This window comes from Clarias gariepinus, chromosome 21 (genome assembly GCF_024256425.1).
Source record: "Clarias gariepinus isolate MV-2021 ecotype Netherlands chromosome 21, CGAR_prim_01v2, whole genome shotgun sequence".
Classification (NCBI taxonomy): Eukaryota; Metazoa; Chordata; class Actinopteri; order Siluriformes; family Clariidae; genus Clarias; species Clarias gariepinus.
Window position 1 is genome coordinate 4,342,426 of NC_071120.1, and position 21,084 is coordinate 4,363,509.

Genomic DNA, 21,084 nt, shown 5'->3' on the forward strand with positions numbered 1-21,084 from the left:
TACAGAGTTAGGTTCTCCGTTTCCACCAACTGATCACCCCTTAATGACTTAAGGTCAACTCTCGTTGGATACTCGGCACGCAGGGCCTGCCATACAGCAAGGAGTAAGCATCAAAGACAATTCCATACATGTGGTATGTATCTACTGCAAGTCCAAAGCTCAGATTTTTCTTTGTTTGTTTTATGGCGCTGGATAGTGGTTACAAATCTACAAAACACTACAAATCTACACCATATAATAACAAATGTAAAATTTAAACAGCCTTTTAAAGTTTTTTTTATTATTTATTTAATACTTTTAAAATATCTTCCAAAATCATGAAATAGGGGCTATACGATTATAAGAAACAATTTTTGCATAAAAACAAGAATATCTGCAGTGTTTTAAAATTATTTTTGTATAATCACAAGTCCAAAACAAATGCATAATGGTTAAAAAAAACAAGCTGGGTGTAAATACTGTATACAATGTAAAACATAAAAACACCTTAATCCTGATGCATCAGATGACCTCGCTTAATGGGACAGCGCTACATGGTATTCAGTTTGCACAAACAGATGCCATTTTTGTCTCAGAGCTGTTTCAGACTGTGACCTCTGTCTCATTGAGGATTTTATACAATTAGGATTATTCTACATTATGAGAGCTTTACAGAACAGACATTTTGTATTATTGTGCTCCTGAACTAATTCATTGAAACCAGTGAGACCGACTCATTTCAGCCGAGCGCACCCAAATAATCTTATGAAAAACAGTGTTGGACTTAAATTTTATCTCATTACATATCTGACCAGGATTAAGGACTTTGCTCAAGAGCCCAACAGCAGCGGATTGGTGGAACTGGAGACTTTCCTATCAGTAGTCCAATACATTAGCCATTAGGCTACTCCTGACCTCATCAGTAAGGCTTTCAGTGATTAATAGAATCCAAAAAAGAGGTAGTAAAAAGAGGATCTTCCTTATCTGCCCTTCTGCTTTTGGCTAAATTGCTACCAAGCTGTCTGCCTAAATCATATTTAAATATTTGTCAGTTAGTGCCAAAACACTCCGATCTCACTTTATTTCAAGATACTATATATTAATTAGCTTTTATCTTTTGAAAACTGAATCAGTGAATTATTTAAATTTCCATAAAGATGCCTTTTTGAGATGATGTAATGGAAAAGACATACTGTTAGGTTTAAAAGAGGAAGAATAAGAGTTTTAGCTTGCTGTGTCCACTGAACCCTGATACACTTACCAGTCCGGGTCCGATCGACCGGGAGAGACAAGCACACACACACACAGGCATGATGTCTGAAGATCTCTGTTTATTCTCAGCAAAGAGAGCACATTTAAAGCGGTGCTGTGTCCCAAACATCAGAAGAACCAATCAATAACACGTCAGTCATAGAGAGACACGGAGAAAGACAGGTGAGAGGAGATACATTTACATTCTCCTGATTAAACAAAAGGGTTCTGGCATGTTCGTCTGGATACAGGATATAGAAGGTGTTACCACATAAGACATGAGGAAGCACAGTGAGGGGTCTGTTCTCAGGGCACGGGAATCTTCTTATTAGATTATAATGTCTTACAATAGTATAAAACCTTACACATACACACATTTCTCTATGATCAGTCACAGGGGTCCTAATATTGTTAACAAAAATACTGTTGTCAGCTAAACAACTAGAATGATGAGTCACGAGTTGCTGAACGAGTCACAAAATGTTCCATCCAAGTATCAATAAGGCTGAATTTTTTTCAGGAACACTCTTGACCTTAAATTAGCTGAGGCAATATTCCTACGAGGCATCCATCAGTTCAGTCTCCTCCTATAATAGTCACGGTAGAATATTTTAGTAACCAATGTGAAATTCTCCCTTCCAAACAGAAACAGGATGAGCTCTGAATGTTACTGCAGGCTTTTCTGCTGGATTTTCACTCCACACACAGATGTTTATTCCATATTACACTGTAAACTACATCATGTCTTACTCTCTCAGTTCAGCAGGAAGTCACACAGTCACACTTTAAGAGTTGTTGGTTGAAGAATCTCCTTCAGAGGCTGTAAAACATTCACATCCATCACAAAGTGACTAAACACTGTGTATAAATAATGTAGTGGTTTTAAACATAATTTATGGATCATAAGGGTTCACTTACAGGGTTTGGGTGGAACAGGTTTGAAGCCTGAAACACAGATGATGGACAGACAGTTAGTAATAAATCAGTCTACTGGATTTACTTTCACAAGACAATTAGTCAATATCAGCTTATTGTCTCGTCTAATTTATCAGTTCAACTTAAACAGAAGCAAAATATTCATCACATCCTCTTTAAGAAATTATAAAGTGTAAATCTGTTCTCTGAAAACTTCACATCTGCCTCCTTCCTCCTCTCACCAGTGTTCTTCTTCTTCCAAACCACAATTCCAGCAACAACAGCGACGAGAGCCACGACTACAGCAGTGATGATAGCAATGGGTGCTCCGTCTGATCCTCCGTCTGATCCTCCGTCTGATCCTCCGTCTGATCCTCCACCTGATTCTCCACCTGTTAAATCAGCACAGAGTCTTTATTATCTGCTGCAGCAAGAAATCAGCTTTCACTCTCTACAGCTCTAGTTTATTAGGACCTTTTGGTACTTCTCGCACTAACTCCTTCTTCAAGCTGCTGTGCTGAATCACGCAGGTGTAGATGTGTTTCTGCAGCTCCTCAGCTGGGACTTTCAGAATGCTTCTCTTCTGGAAGCTTCCATCCTGGTTGGGTAACGTCTCTCTGAGCTCCACGTCCTTATGTACGTCCTCTCCGTCCTTCTGCCAGGTGATGTTTAGTGCTTTGGGGAAGAAACCTGTAGCGTGACACACCACCTCTGGAGAAGGAGTGTGTTTCTGGAACACTGACACCTCAGGAACAACTGCAGCGACACACAGAACTTAGTATTACAACACTTTCAGATTTAGAAAGGAAATAGTATAAATGACTGTACAGAATAAATACTGAACTATAAAGTTTTTACCTCCATCCTAACCCTGCAAACACACAATTATTAAACAATCATTAATGTTCTGGTTGTTATGGAAACTATTAAAAAAGAAATTAATGTGCATCAGTGGATCAGATTCAGATGGTATAAACATTTTCAATAGAGATGCTCCAAACGGGCTTTTTGGGGCCGATCACTGATCACCAAGATCATGATTTGCCGATTGCCGATCACAGTCGGCTGGTTAAGGGATGGGGATGTTGTTGGCTTCGGCTGGTTTAGTTTCTCATATTCGGCATATTCAGTTGTATGGCGTGTTCTAAGATGCCTAATCATGTTATTGGTGTTAAAGTGCTGTTGCTTGCTTCCACCTCGAGGGATTTCATCACAACATACATTGCAAATGGCTAACTTTACGTCTTTATTGGACACTTTGAAAAACTTTCAGACGGAAGAACTCATGTTGCCATTTGTAGGCTCCGCTCCGCTGTTGTTTACCTGTGTGCCGTGCATGCACGTGTGAAAAAGTCGTGTACGTAATTTCCATGATATTAATCTGTTCAGTACTAGAATGTGTTACACTAACAGAGTAGATCACACACACACACACACACACACACACACACACACACACACACACAGACATTACCTTTTCTGTTCAGAGTGTCTCTGTTGTACTTCTTTAACAGATCGATACAGTCGCGCTCCAGGAAGTTCTTCTGATGTTTATTAGAACCTTTAGACTCCCAGGTGTGTTTGATTGTCACAGCTTGAAGTTTAACTGCAGTCCAGGTTACAGTTGTCAGATTCAGACTGATGAAATCTTCTCCATCATAACCGTACTGATCGTATCCTCTAGTGGTGACATCATCATCATCATCACGCTCACAGCCGAACATCCTCTGTAGTGTGTGATCTCCTAAAGAGACAAACAGATACAGACAGACCCAGATTACACACAAGAGACCTTTGGTCATATAAGCATATTTTATACTTTGCTGTTCTTATAGCTGTCTATAACAATGTACTGGAGTTAAAAATACATAATGCCATCCCACTGCTGGACACACTCACACACACACACACACACACACACACACACACACACACACACACACACACACACACAAAGGGCAGCTTAGAAATGCCAATAAGCCTACAGCGTATGTCTTTGGATTTTGGAAAAAAACTGGAGAACCCAGATGAACCCGACCCAATACAGGGAAAATGTTTATACATCACTCACCCGAGGTGAGATTAAAACTACCAAACCTGGAGGTGCAAGGGCACAGTGCTAACCACTAAGCCACCATGTTACACAGTCCAAAAGTAATGGGACAAACTAGCAATTATAATGTAACTTGTAGTTTCCAAATCTTTTGTGGAGGTCATATTCAGGTCACAGGATTGACTTCACCATTAAAATTGGGCTCGACCTCTTAGTTCCAGTGAAAGGAACTCTTAACGCATCAGCACACCAAGACATTTTGGACATTTTCATGCTCCACACTTTGTATGACAGTTTGGGGACGGCCCCTTCCTGTTCCAACATGACTGCGCACCAGAGCACAAAGCAAGCTCCATAAAGACATGAATGAGTGAGTTTGATGTGGAAGAACTTGACTGGCCTGCACCTCTTCTTCCTGACCTCAACCCATTAGAACACCTTTGTGATGAATTAGAGCAGAGACTATGGGACAGGCTTTCTCGTCCAGCATCAGTGTCTGACCTCACAAATGTGCTTCTAGAAGAATAATCAAAAATTCCCTCAAACACACTCCTAGACCTTGTGGAAAGCCTTCACAGAAGAATTGAAGCTGTTTGAGGGGGCGGGGCCAACATCATATTAAACTCTATGGATTAGGAATCAGACGTTGCTCAAGTTCATATGCATGTGAAGGCAGAGGAGCAAATACTTTTGGTAATATAGTGTATACAAACACTATATGGTGAAAGGTATGTGAAGGCCTGAGTGTTCAGTCATACACTGTACAGATGGATGTGTGTGGTCTCACTTGGACAGTCTAATGATGAGTCTGCACAAGGCCTCCTTTAAATATTGTATCCAGCCACTAGAGGGCATCAGAGATCTTTTGGCTTCAAAATGAAATCCTTGTTATGGATAGATGGAGAACTTTATAAATACCTCATTAAATTGTAAATCCATTCATATATACAATTACTGATTTAAACAAGTTCATAGACCATAAGAGTCTGTTAGTCTGTAAGAGTCTGTCTAAAGTCCACTTATGATATAAACCTGCAAATATAACACTATAAATCAGAAACTATAAACAATTATCTTAAGCAAATTACCTTTATTTTAATGTTTATACATCTGGGGAGTTATGGGTTTCAGTGCTGGAAAGTTTCAGGCTTCTCAAGCTCTGATTTTAAGCATATTTCTGACACATGACACAACAACACAAAATGCAAAATCCACACAACATGACAGTGTGAAATCACACTCTGTAGCTGCTCCTATATTTCTGTGCTGCCTTTTGCATCTGTTCATTTAAAAGTTGCTCAGCAAGAAACTGAGTGTTTTTCTGTTAGAAACTTTAAATCTTCTGCCTCCGAGTGGTGCAGTGGCAAAGTGATCGCCCTATCATCCGGGTGATGTTGTTACCTCTCACAGCCAGAGGCCAAGAGAGAGACTGATTGGCCTAGCTTTCTCTGAGGAGAGGGATGAAAGGTACCCGCGCTCCCACATTAATGACGGCTCTACAAGCCAATCAGGGTCGTCTGTGAGCTCGCGTAGGTGGAACGGTAAGTGAGCGAACAGTTTGAAAAGATGGTCGGTGACATCACGGTGGTCGGAGGAAAACAGGTGGGTCGGTCTGTGGCCCTCCCAACTGAATGGTGTTAGAAGCTTAATGTTGGAGCCCCCTAGTGACGGGGAGGAATTGGACACCACTAAACTAGGGAGAAAAATCTGGTAAAAATCAGAAACTTTAAATCTTCTGCTCACAATCATGTATCATCAACAACCAACACCATTTAACATTGAAACAACAATACAGTATATGTTTATTCTTACCTTCACTGTAATTAAACATTTTCATTGCCGTTGTGAATGTGTTGGTAAAGGTATCCTGATTGCCCCGCATGTCCTGTGTCTCACTCCTCCAGTAGGTCTCACTGTTAGTCTTCTTTATCCAGTCCTTTATGATCAGACTCCTGTTGCTGCTGCTGTAGAACATAAACTGCTCTCCGTCCAGCAGACCCACAGCAGTGAACTCTGGGAAATCAGTAAGTCCAGGTGTGACTGCAGTGTAGAGGTACTGCAGAGTGTGTGTGTCTGTAAATACATTAAACAACAAGAAAACATCACAGACATGACAGATCAATGCTCCAGGATCTCGATATTTCAGTGCAGAACCAGTGACAGAACATCTGAGGACTTTGTTCAACCCAAAACACTTTTCAGACCAAAAAAAAATTATCTTCTTGGTTTCATGTAGCAAAACCAAGAAGATTTTTTTTTGTCTGAAAAGTGTTTTGTACACAACATGCTGCTTTCTTTTCTGGCCTACAGTATGTTCCTGTAAGATTCATTTTAATTTTTGCAGGAATACTCGTGTGCAAAGCAGAAATTATTTGTAATGACAATAATAATTTGCCACATGTAAATAGTCACACCGTATGTAAAATATGACAAAGTGCAGTTTAGCTAAAAATGCAGAATATCCTGCCATGCAATGCAGTCAGTCTGTAAACACTAATAGTTGTTTCCTGTTTCAAATCTCCCACCCAACTGAATACACATGAAGTGTAAAGTGTGTTTAAGTGTAAAGTGTGTTTGCCTCCATCAGGCAGTGGAGCTTCTCCTACACAGCAGTTGATTAATTTGACTTTAGCTGTAATTACTAAAAGTATTTTGTCATTCGTTCTGTATAATACAAGTCATCTTGTGATAAGAAATATAAAGCTTTTCATCTGGTATTTTTGTACACAATGTCACACAAAGTGGCAAGAAAAAGTATGTGCACCTTTTGGAATTTCACGGTTTTCTGCATTAATTTGTCATAAAATGTGATCTGATCATCTAAATCAAGATATCAACAAATAACAACACAAAACCAATCTGATCTTTCATGTCTTTATTGTTAACCATAAAACCTTATAGTTCTGGTGGATGTAAAAAGTGAATCCTTGAGTTAATGACCTCAAAAAAGCTAATTAGAGTCAGATGTTAGCATACATGGAGTCTCGTTAGGAAAATGAGTTTGGAGGTGTGGACTAAAGCTGCTTTACCTGATAAAAACCGTCAAACTTTGAATTTGCTCAGCACAAGAGGAATACGCTAATGTGAGCATAAAACCTGCTTTGCTGTATCAGGGCGTGGCCAGCTTGCAGTCACTGAGGAAAAGATGAATTCCCAAACGTATTAAAAATCCTTCAGGATAATGTGAGAACGTCTACATCAGCTGAGACAATGTAGAAGTTGGGTGATATAACAGGACACTGACCCAAAACACCTGAGCATGTCAACAACAGAACTTCAGAAAAACAAAATCCTCTTTTGTCAGTGTCCAGACCTCAACCCAGTAGAGATGATGTGTAATGACCTAAAGAGAGTCAAACACATGAGACGTCCAGAGAATATGACAGAGATAAAGCAGTTGTGTCAGGAAGAACGTGCAAAAATTCCTCCTTAATGATGTGCAGATCTGATCCACAGCTACAGGAAGAGTCTGGTTAGGGTTATTGCTGCCAAGGGGAGCCAGTTATTAATTTAAAATCACTTACTTTTCCTGAAAGGAAAGGTGTACAGGACAGTGGAGAGACCAGCAATGCTCTACGGCTTAGAGACAGTGGCGCTGAAGAAAAGACAGGAGGCAGAGTTGGAGGTAGCAGAGCTGAAGATGTTGAGGTTCTCTTTGGGAGTGACAAGGATGGATAGGATTAAGAATGAGTTTATCAGAGGGACAACCCACGTTAGATGTTTTGGAGATAAAGTCAGAGAGGCCAGATTGAGGTGGTTTGGACATGTTCAGAGGAGAGATTGTGAATATATTGGTAGAAGGATGTTGAGGTTGAACCTGCCAGGCAGGAGGTCTAGAGGAAGACCAAAGAGGAGATTTATGGATGCAGTGAGAGAGGACATGAAGTTAGTTGGTGTGAGAGAAGAGGATGCAGAGGATAGGGTTAGATGGAGGCAAATGATTCGCTGTGGCGACCCCTGAAAGGGAACAGCCGAAAGACAAAGAAGAAGACTTACTTTTCCTCGCCACTGTATATATAACCAGAGTACGTACACACACACACACACACACACACACACACACACACACACACACACACACACACCTCTGCACCGAAGTACATATTCAATTGTACAGATACAAATATATACTTAAATAAGAAAAAGTCAAAGTCCAGTTTAGAAAAAAAAAAAAAGAAATAAAGGGAGAACAGATAAAGTATGTAGTTATTATCTCTTTATGAGTGTAATATTATGCATGTATTAAATTAACCACTAACACTTACAGGATGTTTGTTTAACTGCATTGCTGTGCTGCTAACTTACATTACATTAGATATAATGTCAAAAAGTTAGCAAAGATCAGGCAGATGTGTTTTGTTTTTTTTGGTGTAACTCTGAAGGGCGTTAACCACACACACATACACACACACACACACACACACACACACAAACACACTGGAGACACTGACCGAGGGGTAAACTGGAACTAATACATACACTGTGATTATATTTACTCCAATACTTCAGTTGATCCAAAAGAGTGGAAAATAATACTTACAACTTTATTTATAATAACAACATGTACATGCTCTATACAGCTTTCACTAATACCTCACAAGCCCAAACAGACCATATACATATACCACAGGATGAGAAAATAACATATAAGGAGTGTTTATATACGAGTTACTATAAAATAATGTGCCAGGAGTGTTTATATAATAAAAGATACTAGAGCTAGGTATTGGGGTGCCAAGAAAGGGGGAGCTTTATGGACCCAGATGTTGTGTGAGGACATGAAGCCCTGAAGTCACGTACAAACTATTTAGGGAGGGGAGAATATACGATGGGAGAAACAGATGAGAGAGTTAGTCGCTCCATGGACCAGCTCCGGCCGTTATGAATAGATAATAAAGGTCGTAATCTTCTGGAAACAAAACCCAAGACAAATTTTCTAAACAATTTTGGTATAGTCAGCAGGACTGGAAAAGGGGCAAAGGTGTGTCTGATCCCCGTGGGTTAGGGTTAGGGGTAAGCAGGGTTGGCCACCTAAAAAGGTAAGCAACTTTTTGCTTACATACTTAGCTTCTGTTGTTTGCCGGGGATGACCCTTGGTGGTGAGAACGTTTGTTAAAGACCCCTCCAAAAGAACAGTAACAGAATAAGGGTTGGTTTCCTATTGAGGAGCGTACTGTCGTATGTCAACTGTAACTGATATTGTATTAATGATATTTTGCTGTAGTGCAACAATAAAATTATTTATGTGTCACTCCAGGAAGTGGAGAATAGAAACAGTGTGTGTTAGTCTAAGAGTCTGAGTGCAGGCTATATCTGTGTGTGTGTGTGTGTGTGTGTGTGTGTGTGTGTGTGTGTGTGTGTGTGTGTGTGTGAGCAGTTGAGTAAGAATGTAAGCTGTGTGTCCAGTGGACAGGGTCTGTAATAGCAGTTGATCAGAGAGGGGCCGCGTGTCATGTTGAATTGGTTGAATATTAAAGTTGCTACATAAGCATAAGAGTAAGACAGTAAGGTTAAGGTTGTGATGTCACAGACTACAGGACATAATGGCAGCCTTTCTTGTGGAAACATTAGTGTTGAAACATCCATTATGTAAAGAATTTATAACCAAGATCTCAAATAAATGGCAAAAAAGAGTTTACTGACTAAATGGCCAAAGGAAGGGAAATCTGATGTGGCATTGTGGGAGGAAATGGAAACTTAAGTAAAAAATACAAGACTGCAGATGAAAATAAAAAGACAGCAAGAAAAAGAGGTGTTGGCTCTATTTAGGAAGAAAGGAGACGAGTTGGTAAGAAGGAAAAAGTGAGAGAGGGAAAAGTTTTAAAGTCAGAAAGTGGAACAGAATAACAGCAGGGAGAGTTAGTTACGCCGCCCCCATATGTGTCCTCAGAAGGTCAATTCCCTGTACTGGAAGGAACAGTGGAAGTTTTAGGAGTGTAGGATTACAAATTCATAAAATGTTAAATCTAGGTTCCAATGTAATAGTATATAAACTGAAAGAGTTAAGTACATTGGGTTTTACATTTGGAGGTAAAGATGAGAAATGCAGATTAATGTAGATTTACATTAAACACTGAGAGACTTGGATCCCTAGCTCCACAATTTCCAAAAAAAAAAAAAAACACTTAACACAAATCAATTTTATGTTGAAATTCCCAACAGATGTTTACTTCGTCCTGATTACCAGCAAAATAGACACAGGATATATAGTTAAGATTTGCCCTTTATCACGTATATGAATTAAAGTGCTACTCGTTTTTTTTCTTTAAAAAAAAATTATAAAAAAATCAATTATCAATATGATTAAAAGAAATCTACGGATTTACAAATTAAGAAACTATTGATTTTGATTTATATGAACTTAATTAGAAGTTTAACCCCTTTCAGATAATTTTACACAACACAAGCTGAACCATGTGAGTCTAGACAACACATCAGCCACATGAGTTTTACTGTGTTAGTGGTGCAGATGTACTTCCTGGTGCATGTACATAGTGTTTCTCTGTCCATCCTGGGTCTACACACTTCACAGCACTTCCTTCTGCCAATTTCTGCACCCTACTGGGATTCTGTGGCCCTGAAAACTTCAGCAAGGATAAGAACCCCAAAGTGGGCGTGTGAATTGGTTTGGTTCATCTCCTTTCCCCTCTTTCCTAAAATCACACCTTCCTTCAAAATTACTGCAATCCAGTATAATTTTCTGGGGTGAATCTGGGACGAAAAGCTCAAAAGAGGACTTGATCACTGTCAGACTCTGAATGTTCAGAAATGTGATCATCCAGTATACCAGTTTGAAAAAATAATTAATTGTATCATTTTTTCTTTTGATAAAACATGATAACGGGTCACAGACCCAAACACAACACAGGGGTTAAATACAAGATGACACAGAATAACGGGAATTTTTGAAATGTGTATTGGTAGCCATTAGCAGGTGGTAGCACTGCGGGTTAGTGACATTTAGCAAGTAAAAACTCCGCCATTTTAGTAATCATGGATCAGTGGAACAGGCAATAAAATTTATTTCTTTAATCACTTCTGGTTTTATTGGATTGTAAAAAAAGTTCCCATTTTTTTGTGTCACCCTGTACATGGACATGGGCTACCCATGTGCCGTGGGCTTTGGACTGGCGTGTCACACCCCTTCCTAAAATCCACGAAGCAGCAAAGAAACCCCAAAGAAGCCAAAGAAACACTGGTGTTAACTTTCTATCAGGAGTGTGCTGGACATAATCGAACATTCTGTTCCACACATACATGGACAAAGCCACCTGGGAGTGGGATGGGAGGAGGGTGGCAGCAGCCTCTCCAAAGTCAAGTTCATAGTCCAGTAAACCCTCCAGAGGGTCTAAAACATGGTTAATAGAGATGGCCAGATAATTCTATAGGAGAGAACCAGGTACCAATTCTAACACCCAACGCTGAACAGGAACCCAGGCTATGTATTGAGGTAGATAAGAAAAAACACACCTAGGTTAGGAGACTCAGGGTCAGTTTATACATTAGATTAGATCAGGCCTTAGTTCATTCTCTCAAGGATTAATTAGCCGCAGCTTATTTAGAGCTGCACGTAGTAGCGGATAAAATCAACATTGTAATTAAACGAATTTATAATCAAAGAACTAAAATTACAGTAATTTAAGTTTAGAATTTAAATTAAATATAGCAGATTCTTATTTGCATCAAATTTAAGCAAAGTAAATGTATACCTTTATATCTAGGTCTTAGATTATATTATGTGTAACACTAGTGTATAGCCAGAAAACAGATCATCAGATTAATGTGAAAAAACTATATAATAAAACTATATAAGCTACATAGCCTTTAAAAGACTCTACTTTTATTTAAGTCCACTCACAATGACGACAATAAACATTATGATTTTGTAAAATAATAAAAGTAAACATGGTGAGCGATTCTGTATTGCTTTTGGTGAACTTGCGCGCCAGGAAATGAAGAGAAACTCTGTAAATATATACTTACAGAAAGTGAAATGTCTGATATTATAAACTAATGGAAAACTAATTTCAGATGATGTAATTCGTATGAAATGTGAGCTATTGGCACGTCCACTGCTGCGGAGACGACGAGATGACATGATCACCTTCATCACAGCCGAAACCAAAACCATCAGTAATTTATCAATGAATTATTAAAATGGTCAGAGTCAGTCTCCTTGTTGTTTATCCCTGACACATTTATAATCATTAGTCTACTTCTGCCGGTGCACTCTGGAAAACTTTATGCGTGCGGTTGAGCGCTGATTAGACCACGTAGGAAATTAAAGAGGAGGATCACAGCCCAAACCTCATTTAAATTAAATTGACAGATATTTTAAGTAAACAACAATAGCCCATGTTTAGAAAAGCATTTTTATTTAGACTATAAATAATAATCCTGCATCTATTTTTAGGTGTGCCAGCTGCCACTTTTTATGCAAATCCTATAATGCCTACATGCAAACATACAAATACGAACATTCACCATCTTAATATTTTAGCTATTTATTTTAACTATTTAAACCATTTAACTACTTATTTTACTATTTAATTTTTTCTTCAATTTACTTAAAATAAAGAACAAGAACAATAAAACTTTGTTAAATATTATTGATTAAATGTGGGCTAAAAACTGTCAAAATTGTAACAGATGAGGACTCGTGTCCATCAATCTGATATACAGTATGCTGGAGAAACTCCCAGGTGGGAAGACACTGCTTTGTGTAGTTAATTTCAAAGACAAAACAAAAACTTTAAAATATACATTAACAGGCATGTACTGTACATGGGAACTGCCTGGAGCTCAAATCTCCAAAATTGTTGAGGCAATTTTCTAAATAGACGCTATCTTTAATAACCGTTTGATGTTTTGAGCTGTACACCCATACATTCTCGCCTAAAGAACTATTTAAACTACACCTGTGACACAATTACAGTAATATTTTGAACATTTCGCAGGCCGTTTGGAGAAACCAGAGAATAAAGAATAAACCAGTTGTTGGGTCAAAATCATCCAACCAGGTGTTTACAGAAACAACAATTTTTTTTTGTTATTTTAATGCTCTATTCTGAAAGTTTATTTCTCCAGTTATTTCTATATTTAAAGTTTGATATCTTTTAATGTATTTTTTTAATAACAATAGACACAAACAGAGATACTCCAACAGTTTGTTCTTCGTACAAATAAAATTGTCAGCTAATGAACTTGATTGTCTAAACAACATTTAACCAATGTTTTTATTAATTTATTATTGTACAGTAAATGTCAATAGCTCTGATTTTTCATGTTTTTTGTATAAAGTACTCAGATGTGGAAATTAATATCACTGTAGTATTTCTTTGATACAACATGGTGTTATGACATTTTTATGAATTAAGCTCACTTTGCGCCACCTGGTGGTCATTTCATGTATGATGGTGATATACAGAAAGGGTTATATACTGTACACTGAGTGCAATGGAGAAAGCCATATATTATGATAAAATAATATGCATATGTAAGCAATCGGCAAAAAAGAGTAATGCACAAAAGGATGTAATGATTATAGATGGTTGCCATGAGAGAACATATTGTATACCAGGGTTATGATACTGCGGTTAAGAAGGTTGTCTCAACCGCAGTATCATGAGAAATTATGGGTAATGCTAATCTATTTGCAGCATCTGTGTAGTAGCATTAATAAGTAGTGTAAGGTAAATACAGTTAGATATGATGTATCAGTCAATGTGTGTGATCAGAGTTCAGCATTACAGACTGATGACTTTAAACTGTATGCTGGGCCACCAAGGCCTCATTATGACTTGTCGTTGTAGGATGGGAGCACATGGACAAGCTGTGCAATTAAGTGAGTGATGTTTCCTTAAGCAATAAGATGAACATGTATGAGAGCAGTATGTTTTGTGGGAATGAGTAAACCTATGTATTGAAGCATTGTATCTGATTAGAAACAGAACAGATCTATGGGAGTATTGTGTTGGTGGGAACAGGATGTTGAAGTGTCATTTAAACGTATACATGTTATATGTATACATGTAACATGATAAAATGGAGTGATTTAGATACATCTATGGTTCTCATCAAAAACTGTACTTATTGTGTATTTATATTTAGTGCAGTTTATGCTTCGTTTACAGATTAGTTTGTTTACTAATACAGAGCCGCTGTTCACCAATAACTTGATGATCCAGATTTTTAAGTCTAATTCCATAAACTTCCTCACATTACATGTTTATATTAAAACTGATTTTAAGGTCGAAAGATGTCATTTAAATAAAAAGGCTGGGCAGTGACCAGTCTAAGTGTGGAAGTTCATTTAGCCTTAATGTAGTTCTGCCTGGCTACCAGTAGTCAAAGAGACAGAGTAATGTGTCATAGTGGTATTTAAATGAAAGATGTTTAGTTTTTTAAAGTAAGTGGAAATAGAAGTGAACGGATGATTGCAGAAGCTGAAACAGCATGATAAGGTGTTGGTGTATGAGGTGTTGGTGGATGACTTTTTTTTATGTGGAATATGTGCCTAAAACTAATGTCAGGAAAAGAACAGCGACACCTATAGGCCATATACTGGTACCACAAAGGCCATTTAAGCACTAAGTGATGGAGGATGTGGATATGATAAAGTGAGTTAAAGGCAAAGGTAGAGGATAACAGACAGACATTTAGTAGAGGTATTGGGATAGAAACCGTATCATCTGCAGATGAGGGAGGAGGGACAAATCTACCTAGGAGTAACTAGATTTGGAATTTCATCAGAGATTATGTCAAATAACGAAACAGCATTCACTTAGAAAACTGTAAAGCAGGTATAACTGTATCACTGTTTAAACAGAACTACACTGCTTTTTTATGCTCTTTTATTTCAGATACAGAAATTCCACTGTAGCAGCTGATGGTTGACTTTACTGTGTATAATGAAATTATGAATGTTGTTTATTTCTAACCAAAGGCTTTCTAAAATTTCAGCATTCCATAGCAGCAACAGACAAGGAAGAATCTTTGGCTACAATCATCAGATATATTTTATATAAACTTTTGTCATTTAGATAAGATATTAGACCATAATACTCTGCAGAATGTTTGGCTTTTTACGAAACTCCATGTATAAAAGCTACTTTGTGTGTGCATTAGGATATAAACAAAAAATGTTAAAGTACAACAAAGAAAAGCAGAAATTCCAAAATAGTATAGCATAGATTATACCCAAGAATATGAATGTTTTATTAAACCTGAAGGAACTCAGGTAATGTAGGAAATGTAGGAAACTTCACAAGAAACTGCGAAGATACTAGATACACTATCTAGTATCTAGAATAAAAACTGTTAGAGGATTAGTGCATCTGGCCCAAGGGATAAGAAACTGAGCACAAATCACTTTACAAACCTGTAAAATCAGACTGTAATACCACGCTTAATAAGAGATATATAAAGATCAAACAATAGTAGAAGGTGATTGTTATTGTGGAAAAGATCGCCTTCTAGCATCCTTACCTGTAAGATGTACTAGAGGATTAGAGTAAATGTATTGGAGTAAGACAATGTCAGAAGATTATCATGGTACAGTAGTAAGTAACTAAGAAATGAGATAAAAGAGCCCACCAACCAGATCCTAATGTATATTTGGACTCAGTTGGTTAACCCAGGGGTATTCCAAATGAATTTAAAGCCAGAGATGAAATTAAATCAGGATATGAAGCACTATTGGTCTGGATTACACCGAACAAAAACACAAGAATAGATCAATTATATTTACTATAAATCAGTTATACTGAAGATGCTTTAACTGTGTTAGAAGAAGAACTAGTTGCAACCAGTACAATGACATGGCAAAATAGACAAGCTCTTAAATGCAGCACGTATATCCCTAATAACACAACTCCTGATGATGCATTTACTAAAGCCATGCTTAAACCAAGAATCTTAAGACCACAACTACTGCTGGGAGAGATGGTAAGATATTTGATTTCCGGCTTCTCTACCTTTCTGACGTTCCTGCTTACTGCTCTGCGCTTTGCTCTCGATATCTGTACTTTTCTCTGATATCTTTAAGATTTTTACTTCAGCAGACACATTTTTGGCTTAAACATTAAATTAAAAACTTTTTGGGTTTGGACGAATAGGGGACTTTTTCCTCCCGCTGCCAGCAGATTACATTCCAGAGACTGGAAAACACAGCTGCCTACATTCAAACAGACAAGAGAGAACATGCCTCTTGTGAAATCTACTTGCTGCATGACCTGCCACACACTTCTAGAAAGGATTGCAGTTCTTGAAACAAAGTTACTTGCTGGACTTCCAAAACAGGCAGAACATTCAGCAGATCGTCAGCATGGACCCCCTCAGCATACAGCCGGTGAGTCTCATGAATCTAGCAAATCTCAACAGTTTATACCAAGTGTAGAGGAACATGCCGAAACTGATTGACAGATTAATCGATGGTACAAACAGAGAGCGAGACCCAAAGGCGCTCAAGACATCAGACTGTCAGGGGTATCTCATATTGCTACGATAGCATCCGCTTCCCCAGATATGGCTATGACAAGACTTGCAAACTCTGGTATTTTGCCGCCCCCCATTTATCTTAAGAACAGATTTAAAGCATTAATAAATGTGGGTGAGGAATTCAATCCCCAAATGTGGTGGAATATGAATCGGATCAGCCAGCAGCTAACGTCGCTACCAACAGGGGCTTGAAGTCAAGCAGACAGCGAAACCAAGGTCAGGTCTCTGATAATCCGGGACTCCATCATCAAAAACATCAGTAGCAGGACAACAACTTCATGCTGCTTTATTGCTATTATTTTCTATTTCATTTTATGATTATCTCCTTCTCTTTTATGTAAAACACTGAATTATGATTGGGTACGAAATGTGCTATACAAATAAACTTGCCTTGGGGCTGGGAAATTAGGGAGCGTGGTTTGCTGAATTAGGAACTTTCTACAGCAATAGGAAGATTGTTATCCTGTTGTGTGTTTTCTGTATTAAAGCAATTAGTCCTATTTGTTTGTTTGTTTGTATTAGGATTTATTATCAGATTTTCAGGCTATTTCATGGCAGATTCATATCAAATATTAACCTGGTTTATTTGAATCAATTTTATATTATGTTATAATGTAAGTGATTTAGAGAGTTGTGGGAAAGTAAAAAAATATATATAATAATAATTGACAGAAATAAATAAATATCACATTATAGCATGGTCTTGGCCAGAAGAACAAAATTTTACATTAGATTTTTTAGGTGCACTTTAGATAGAAATTGTTAAAGATTTTCTGGTTTTGTCTTGCAGAATATGTTTTCTAAATCTTTTTCTGGTAGAAATTGTTTTCTTATGGTATTAAAACTTGGGCAAAAGTATGTGGTTTATGGTTAGAGTAGTTCCACAGCGCTGATATTTTGGAGGTTCTTCATCCTTTAATAAATACGCATGGGTTACATTAGGATGGCCTATACAGAACCTTGTATATACGACCTGGTCGTGTCTTGATTAGAAGGGGTGAGAGCATCTTTCTCCCACCACTGGGTTTATTTTGAATAATTTGTTATTTTGGTATTGTTCCCATTCTGCTTGCCATTTATTTGATATATATATATATATATATATATATATTTATTAGTGGTTTGGGGTCAGAGGGTGGGATTTGGCATACGCTAATAGTTTCTGTAAGGGCGTGTCTTGCTGCCATGTCATCTTGTTCATTTCCCGTTATTCCACTATGTCCTGGAATCCAGTAGAAGGTAATATTGTGATGGTTCTTCTGTAGTTGGTTTGCCTTGATTAATATATCAGTGATTATTGGGCGATTTGTTTTCATAGATTCCAAAGCTTGTAAGCAGGATTTTAAGTCGGTGAATACTAAGGCGTTTTGTTCTCTTTCTTTTTCATTGTTCCAGAGCAAGTAACAGAGCCCGGGCTTCTGCTTTAGAGATGAAACTTTTGTAGTGGTGTTGCTCAGTTATTGCTGCTGCAGAAATGTGGTTGTCCATTTTTGATCCGTCCGTGTATATGGGTTAATGGTAGGGAAAAATGCTTTTTATTTCGAGGACTTGTTGACGGAATATATACGGATGAGTTTCAGCCTTCTTATTATAAGTCAGTTCCAGATTGATATTAAGCTTTTCCAAGCTCCAGGGAGGTATTGGGCAAAAGTGTGTCTGACTTAGGATGTCAGGTCTGGTGCGTATACCGGAAAGTTTGATGTAGTTTGGTCTAGCATCATACAGATGCAAATGTTCTGGGAAGAAGATTGGATTATAAGATAGATTTTGTAAATTTGTCTTTATCTTAGTTGCATACTGGAAAGATAGTTTCAAGCGTCTTATATGAAGAGGTGGTTCATTTGCTTCTGTGTATAGGCTTTGAACTGGTGAGGTCCTGAAGGCTCCCAATGCGAGTCTCAGTCCTTGGTGTTGGACAGTGTCTAGCATTTGCAAGTATGAGAGCTACAGTTTGACAAATGGAGGTATTCAGGTGGTCAGTGATAAAAGCTCAGTGATTTAATTTTATCACTAGATACTGTAAAGAAGAGTAAAGTATGGGTCTGAACTCTGGGTAAACAATTCGTATGGGGCTTATAAGCCTCAGAGGGACTGAATGTAAGATGATTTTTAATTACCTTTAAGGAATAAAATGCACCCTACAATGATATAATTAGCATTAGCCGGTGAGTCTGATGTGTGTGTGTGTTTGTGTGTGTGTGTGCTGTAATGTAAAGATTATGTAATGTGCTGGGGGATAAAAACTGGGGATAAAAACATTGGGGCGACTAGAAATGGGGCTTAATGTGACCCAGATATTAGGGAAGGACATGAGGCCATGAAGAAACATACAAACTACTGAGGGACTGAAGAATACAGTATATAATGGGGGAAACACGAGAGAGTCAGTTACTTTATGGACCGTTAGCCTAACCGTTAGCTTAGCCGTTAGCCTAACCGTTAGCTTAGCCGCTAGCCTAATAGTTAACCTAGCTATTAGCCTAACCGTTAGCCTAATTCGTTAACGGTTAGGCTAGCGGCCGTTAACCTAAGTCGTCTAGCATTTCACCTCACTTTGCTCCTTTATTTCGGAATTTATTCTCTAAAATAAAAGAAACTGAACGAACGCGATAACTAAAGTAACGGAGATATCGGGAGGCGGCCGCTCGCCTCAGCACCGGAAGTACAGAAATAAAAATACTCAGTCTTACCTGCAGAAACATAAAGAAAACACGTAATTAACAATATGTTCTCCATTAGTCCGGTCCGGTTAATATTTCGGTATTGATCCAGAGGTCCAATGTACAGGATCAGGTGCAAGATTACTCTAACGTTCACATAGGAAAGATAACTTCCTTAAACTTTATTCTTTATCGTAGGTCAGCCCACAACGTGACGTCGGCAGCGTCTTTAACGAGACCTAATAAAATTATATTTGAAATAAAATACACAAACATAGTATCTACTGCGTATTAGTGATGGGTCGTTAATGAATGATTCATTCTTTTTGAACGAGTCTTTAACGTGACTCAGTAGAATGAATATCTCGGAGAGTGAGTCGTTCATTTTCTACTGGGAGCGCATGCGCAAAGCATCGCAGAACCTTCGTAGGTCATGTAGAGGAAACAGAAATGCGTACAGCGGAACCTTGGATTACGAGCATAATTCGTTCCGGAAGCTGCTCGTATTTCAAAACACTCGTAAATTAAAGCGAATTTTCCCATAAGAAATAATGGAAACTCAAATTATTCGTTTAACAGCCCCAAAAAATAAATACATAAAAATAATTAACACAAAACATTAAGTAAAAATAAAACATATCCACCTGCACTTTACCTTTAAAAAAAGTACAAATAAATCCTGACAGATAAGTGTTTTAGTTTATGCGTGCAGGCGCTGTGTGTGTTTGTGTATGTGTGTGAAGCTAAAGTAAGAGTAGAGGAGGATTTCAGACCCTTCCCTCGCCCTCTTCTCGTCCTATGTTACTGTCTCAGACCTAGGGGATATCTGTGCTGGCAGCAAAAGATGCACAGGCGATGTGCACTGTGAATTGATGAATAAACACTGTTTTTATTTTGTAGTCCTGTGAAAAACACTAGCACACGTGTTATGACTTTCCAGCCAGTCTATTACTGACAGTTTCTCTTAAAATTTATACAAATTCTGACAATAGAATGTCAAAACTCAACAATTTTCAAGGATTCAAGGATGGACTTTATTGTCATACAAGCACACTTCCATGTTCTGGTACGAAATTAGGACCCAGGTCCCATTTAAGCCACAAAGATAGCATAGTAATATAAATATGAGGATGTATATATGTATATACATGAATATAAATAAGAGCAGTCACAAATATATTGTGCAGGAATTTAGACATAAACTATACATAGTGTATTGCACATTTTCAGAGACTGTATTGCACACATTGTACATTCGACTTATAGGGTTATATATGTATTGCACCATAGAGTTATATATAACACTAAAAATATTGTAATGTTGTAATAAAATACTATCCAAAGTTAGCAGCTTGTGATTGTGTTTAATTGTGTTTAATGGGGGAGGACCTATAGAGCACGGCTAGAATTCAGCAGTCTAATTGCCTCAGGGTAAAAGCTGTTTTTGAGCCTGGTGGTCTTGCACTGAAGGCTCCTCAGCCTTCTGCCTGAGGGAAGAGGTTGAAATAGAGCATGTGCAGGGTGAGTGGAGTCCTTAATAATGTGGAGGGCTCTTCCTCTGCATCTTGCAGTGTACAGTTCGGTGATAGAGGGGAGCCTGCTCCCCACTGTCCTCTGTGCAGCCTTAACTACAGGCTCTGAGGACCTGAGATGCCATCTGGTCCTGCTGCTTTCCTGGTGTTCACTCAACCTGAAGGGTCGTCTCGGGTTACTTTGCTGTAACCCTGT

The 21,084-nt window shown here is 38.2% G+C and overlaps 1 protein-coding gene and 1 long non-coding RNA gene across 2 annotated transcripts in view; both read right to left on the reverse strand.

Moving 5' to 3' along the window:
- Positions 1–1,151: 1,151 nt before the first annotated feature.
- The window catches only part of LOC128509432 (uncharacterized), a 31,033-nt gene continuing 11,100 nt past the window's right edge, over positions 1,152–21,084 (reverse strand). The window contains exon 3 of the long non-coding RNA XR_008356043.1: positions 1,152–1,817. This is a non-coding gene — a long non-coding RNA (uncharacterized LOC128509432). The remainder of the gene's footprint in view (positions 1,818–21,084) is intronic.
- Positions 1,817–19,711, reverse strand: LOC128509430 (BOLA class I histocompatibility antigen, alpha chain BL3-7-like). The gene is made up of 7 exons (XM_053481170.1): positions 19,387–19,711; positions 6,011–6,271; positions 3,620–3,889; positions 2,620–2,901; positions 2,392–2,513; positions 2,149–2,179; positions 1,817–2,050 (listed from the first exon to the last, which is right to left on the reverse strand). Exons 1-7 carry the CDS (start codon positions 19,430–19,432, stop codon positions 2,016–2,018), a joined length of 1,047 nt encoding a protein of 348 aa, XP_053337145.1. The 5' UTR covers positions 19,433–19,711; the 3' UTR covers positions 1,817–2,015.

Coding starts and splice junctions, on each gene's coding strand:
- LOC128509430 (XM_053481170.1), bottom strand. CDS start 19,432: ATGGAGAACATATTGTTAATTACGTGTTTTCTTTATGTTTCTGCAG. Junction 2,514..2,619: donor AGTGCGAGAAGTACCAAAAG/GTCCTAATAAAC, acceptor GTGGAGGATCAG/ACGGAGGATCAGACGGAGGA. Junction 2,051..2,148: donor ACCTGTTCCACCCAAACCCT/GTAAGTGAACCC, acceptor AATGTTTTACAG/CCTCTGAAGGAGATTCTTCA.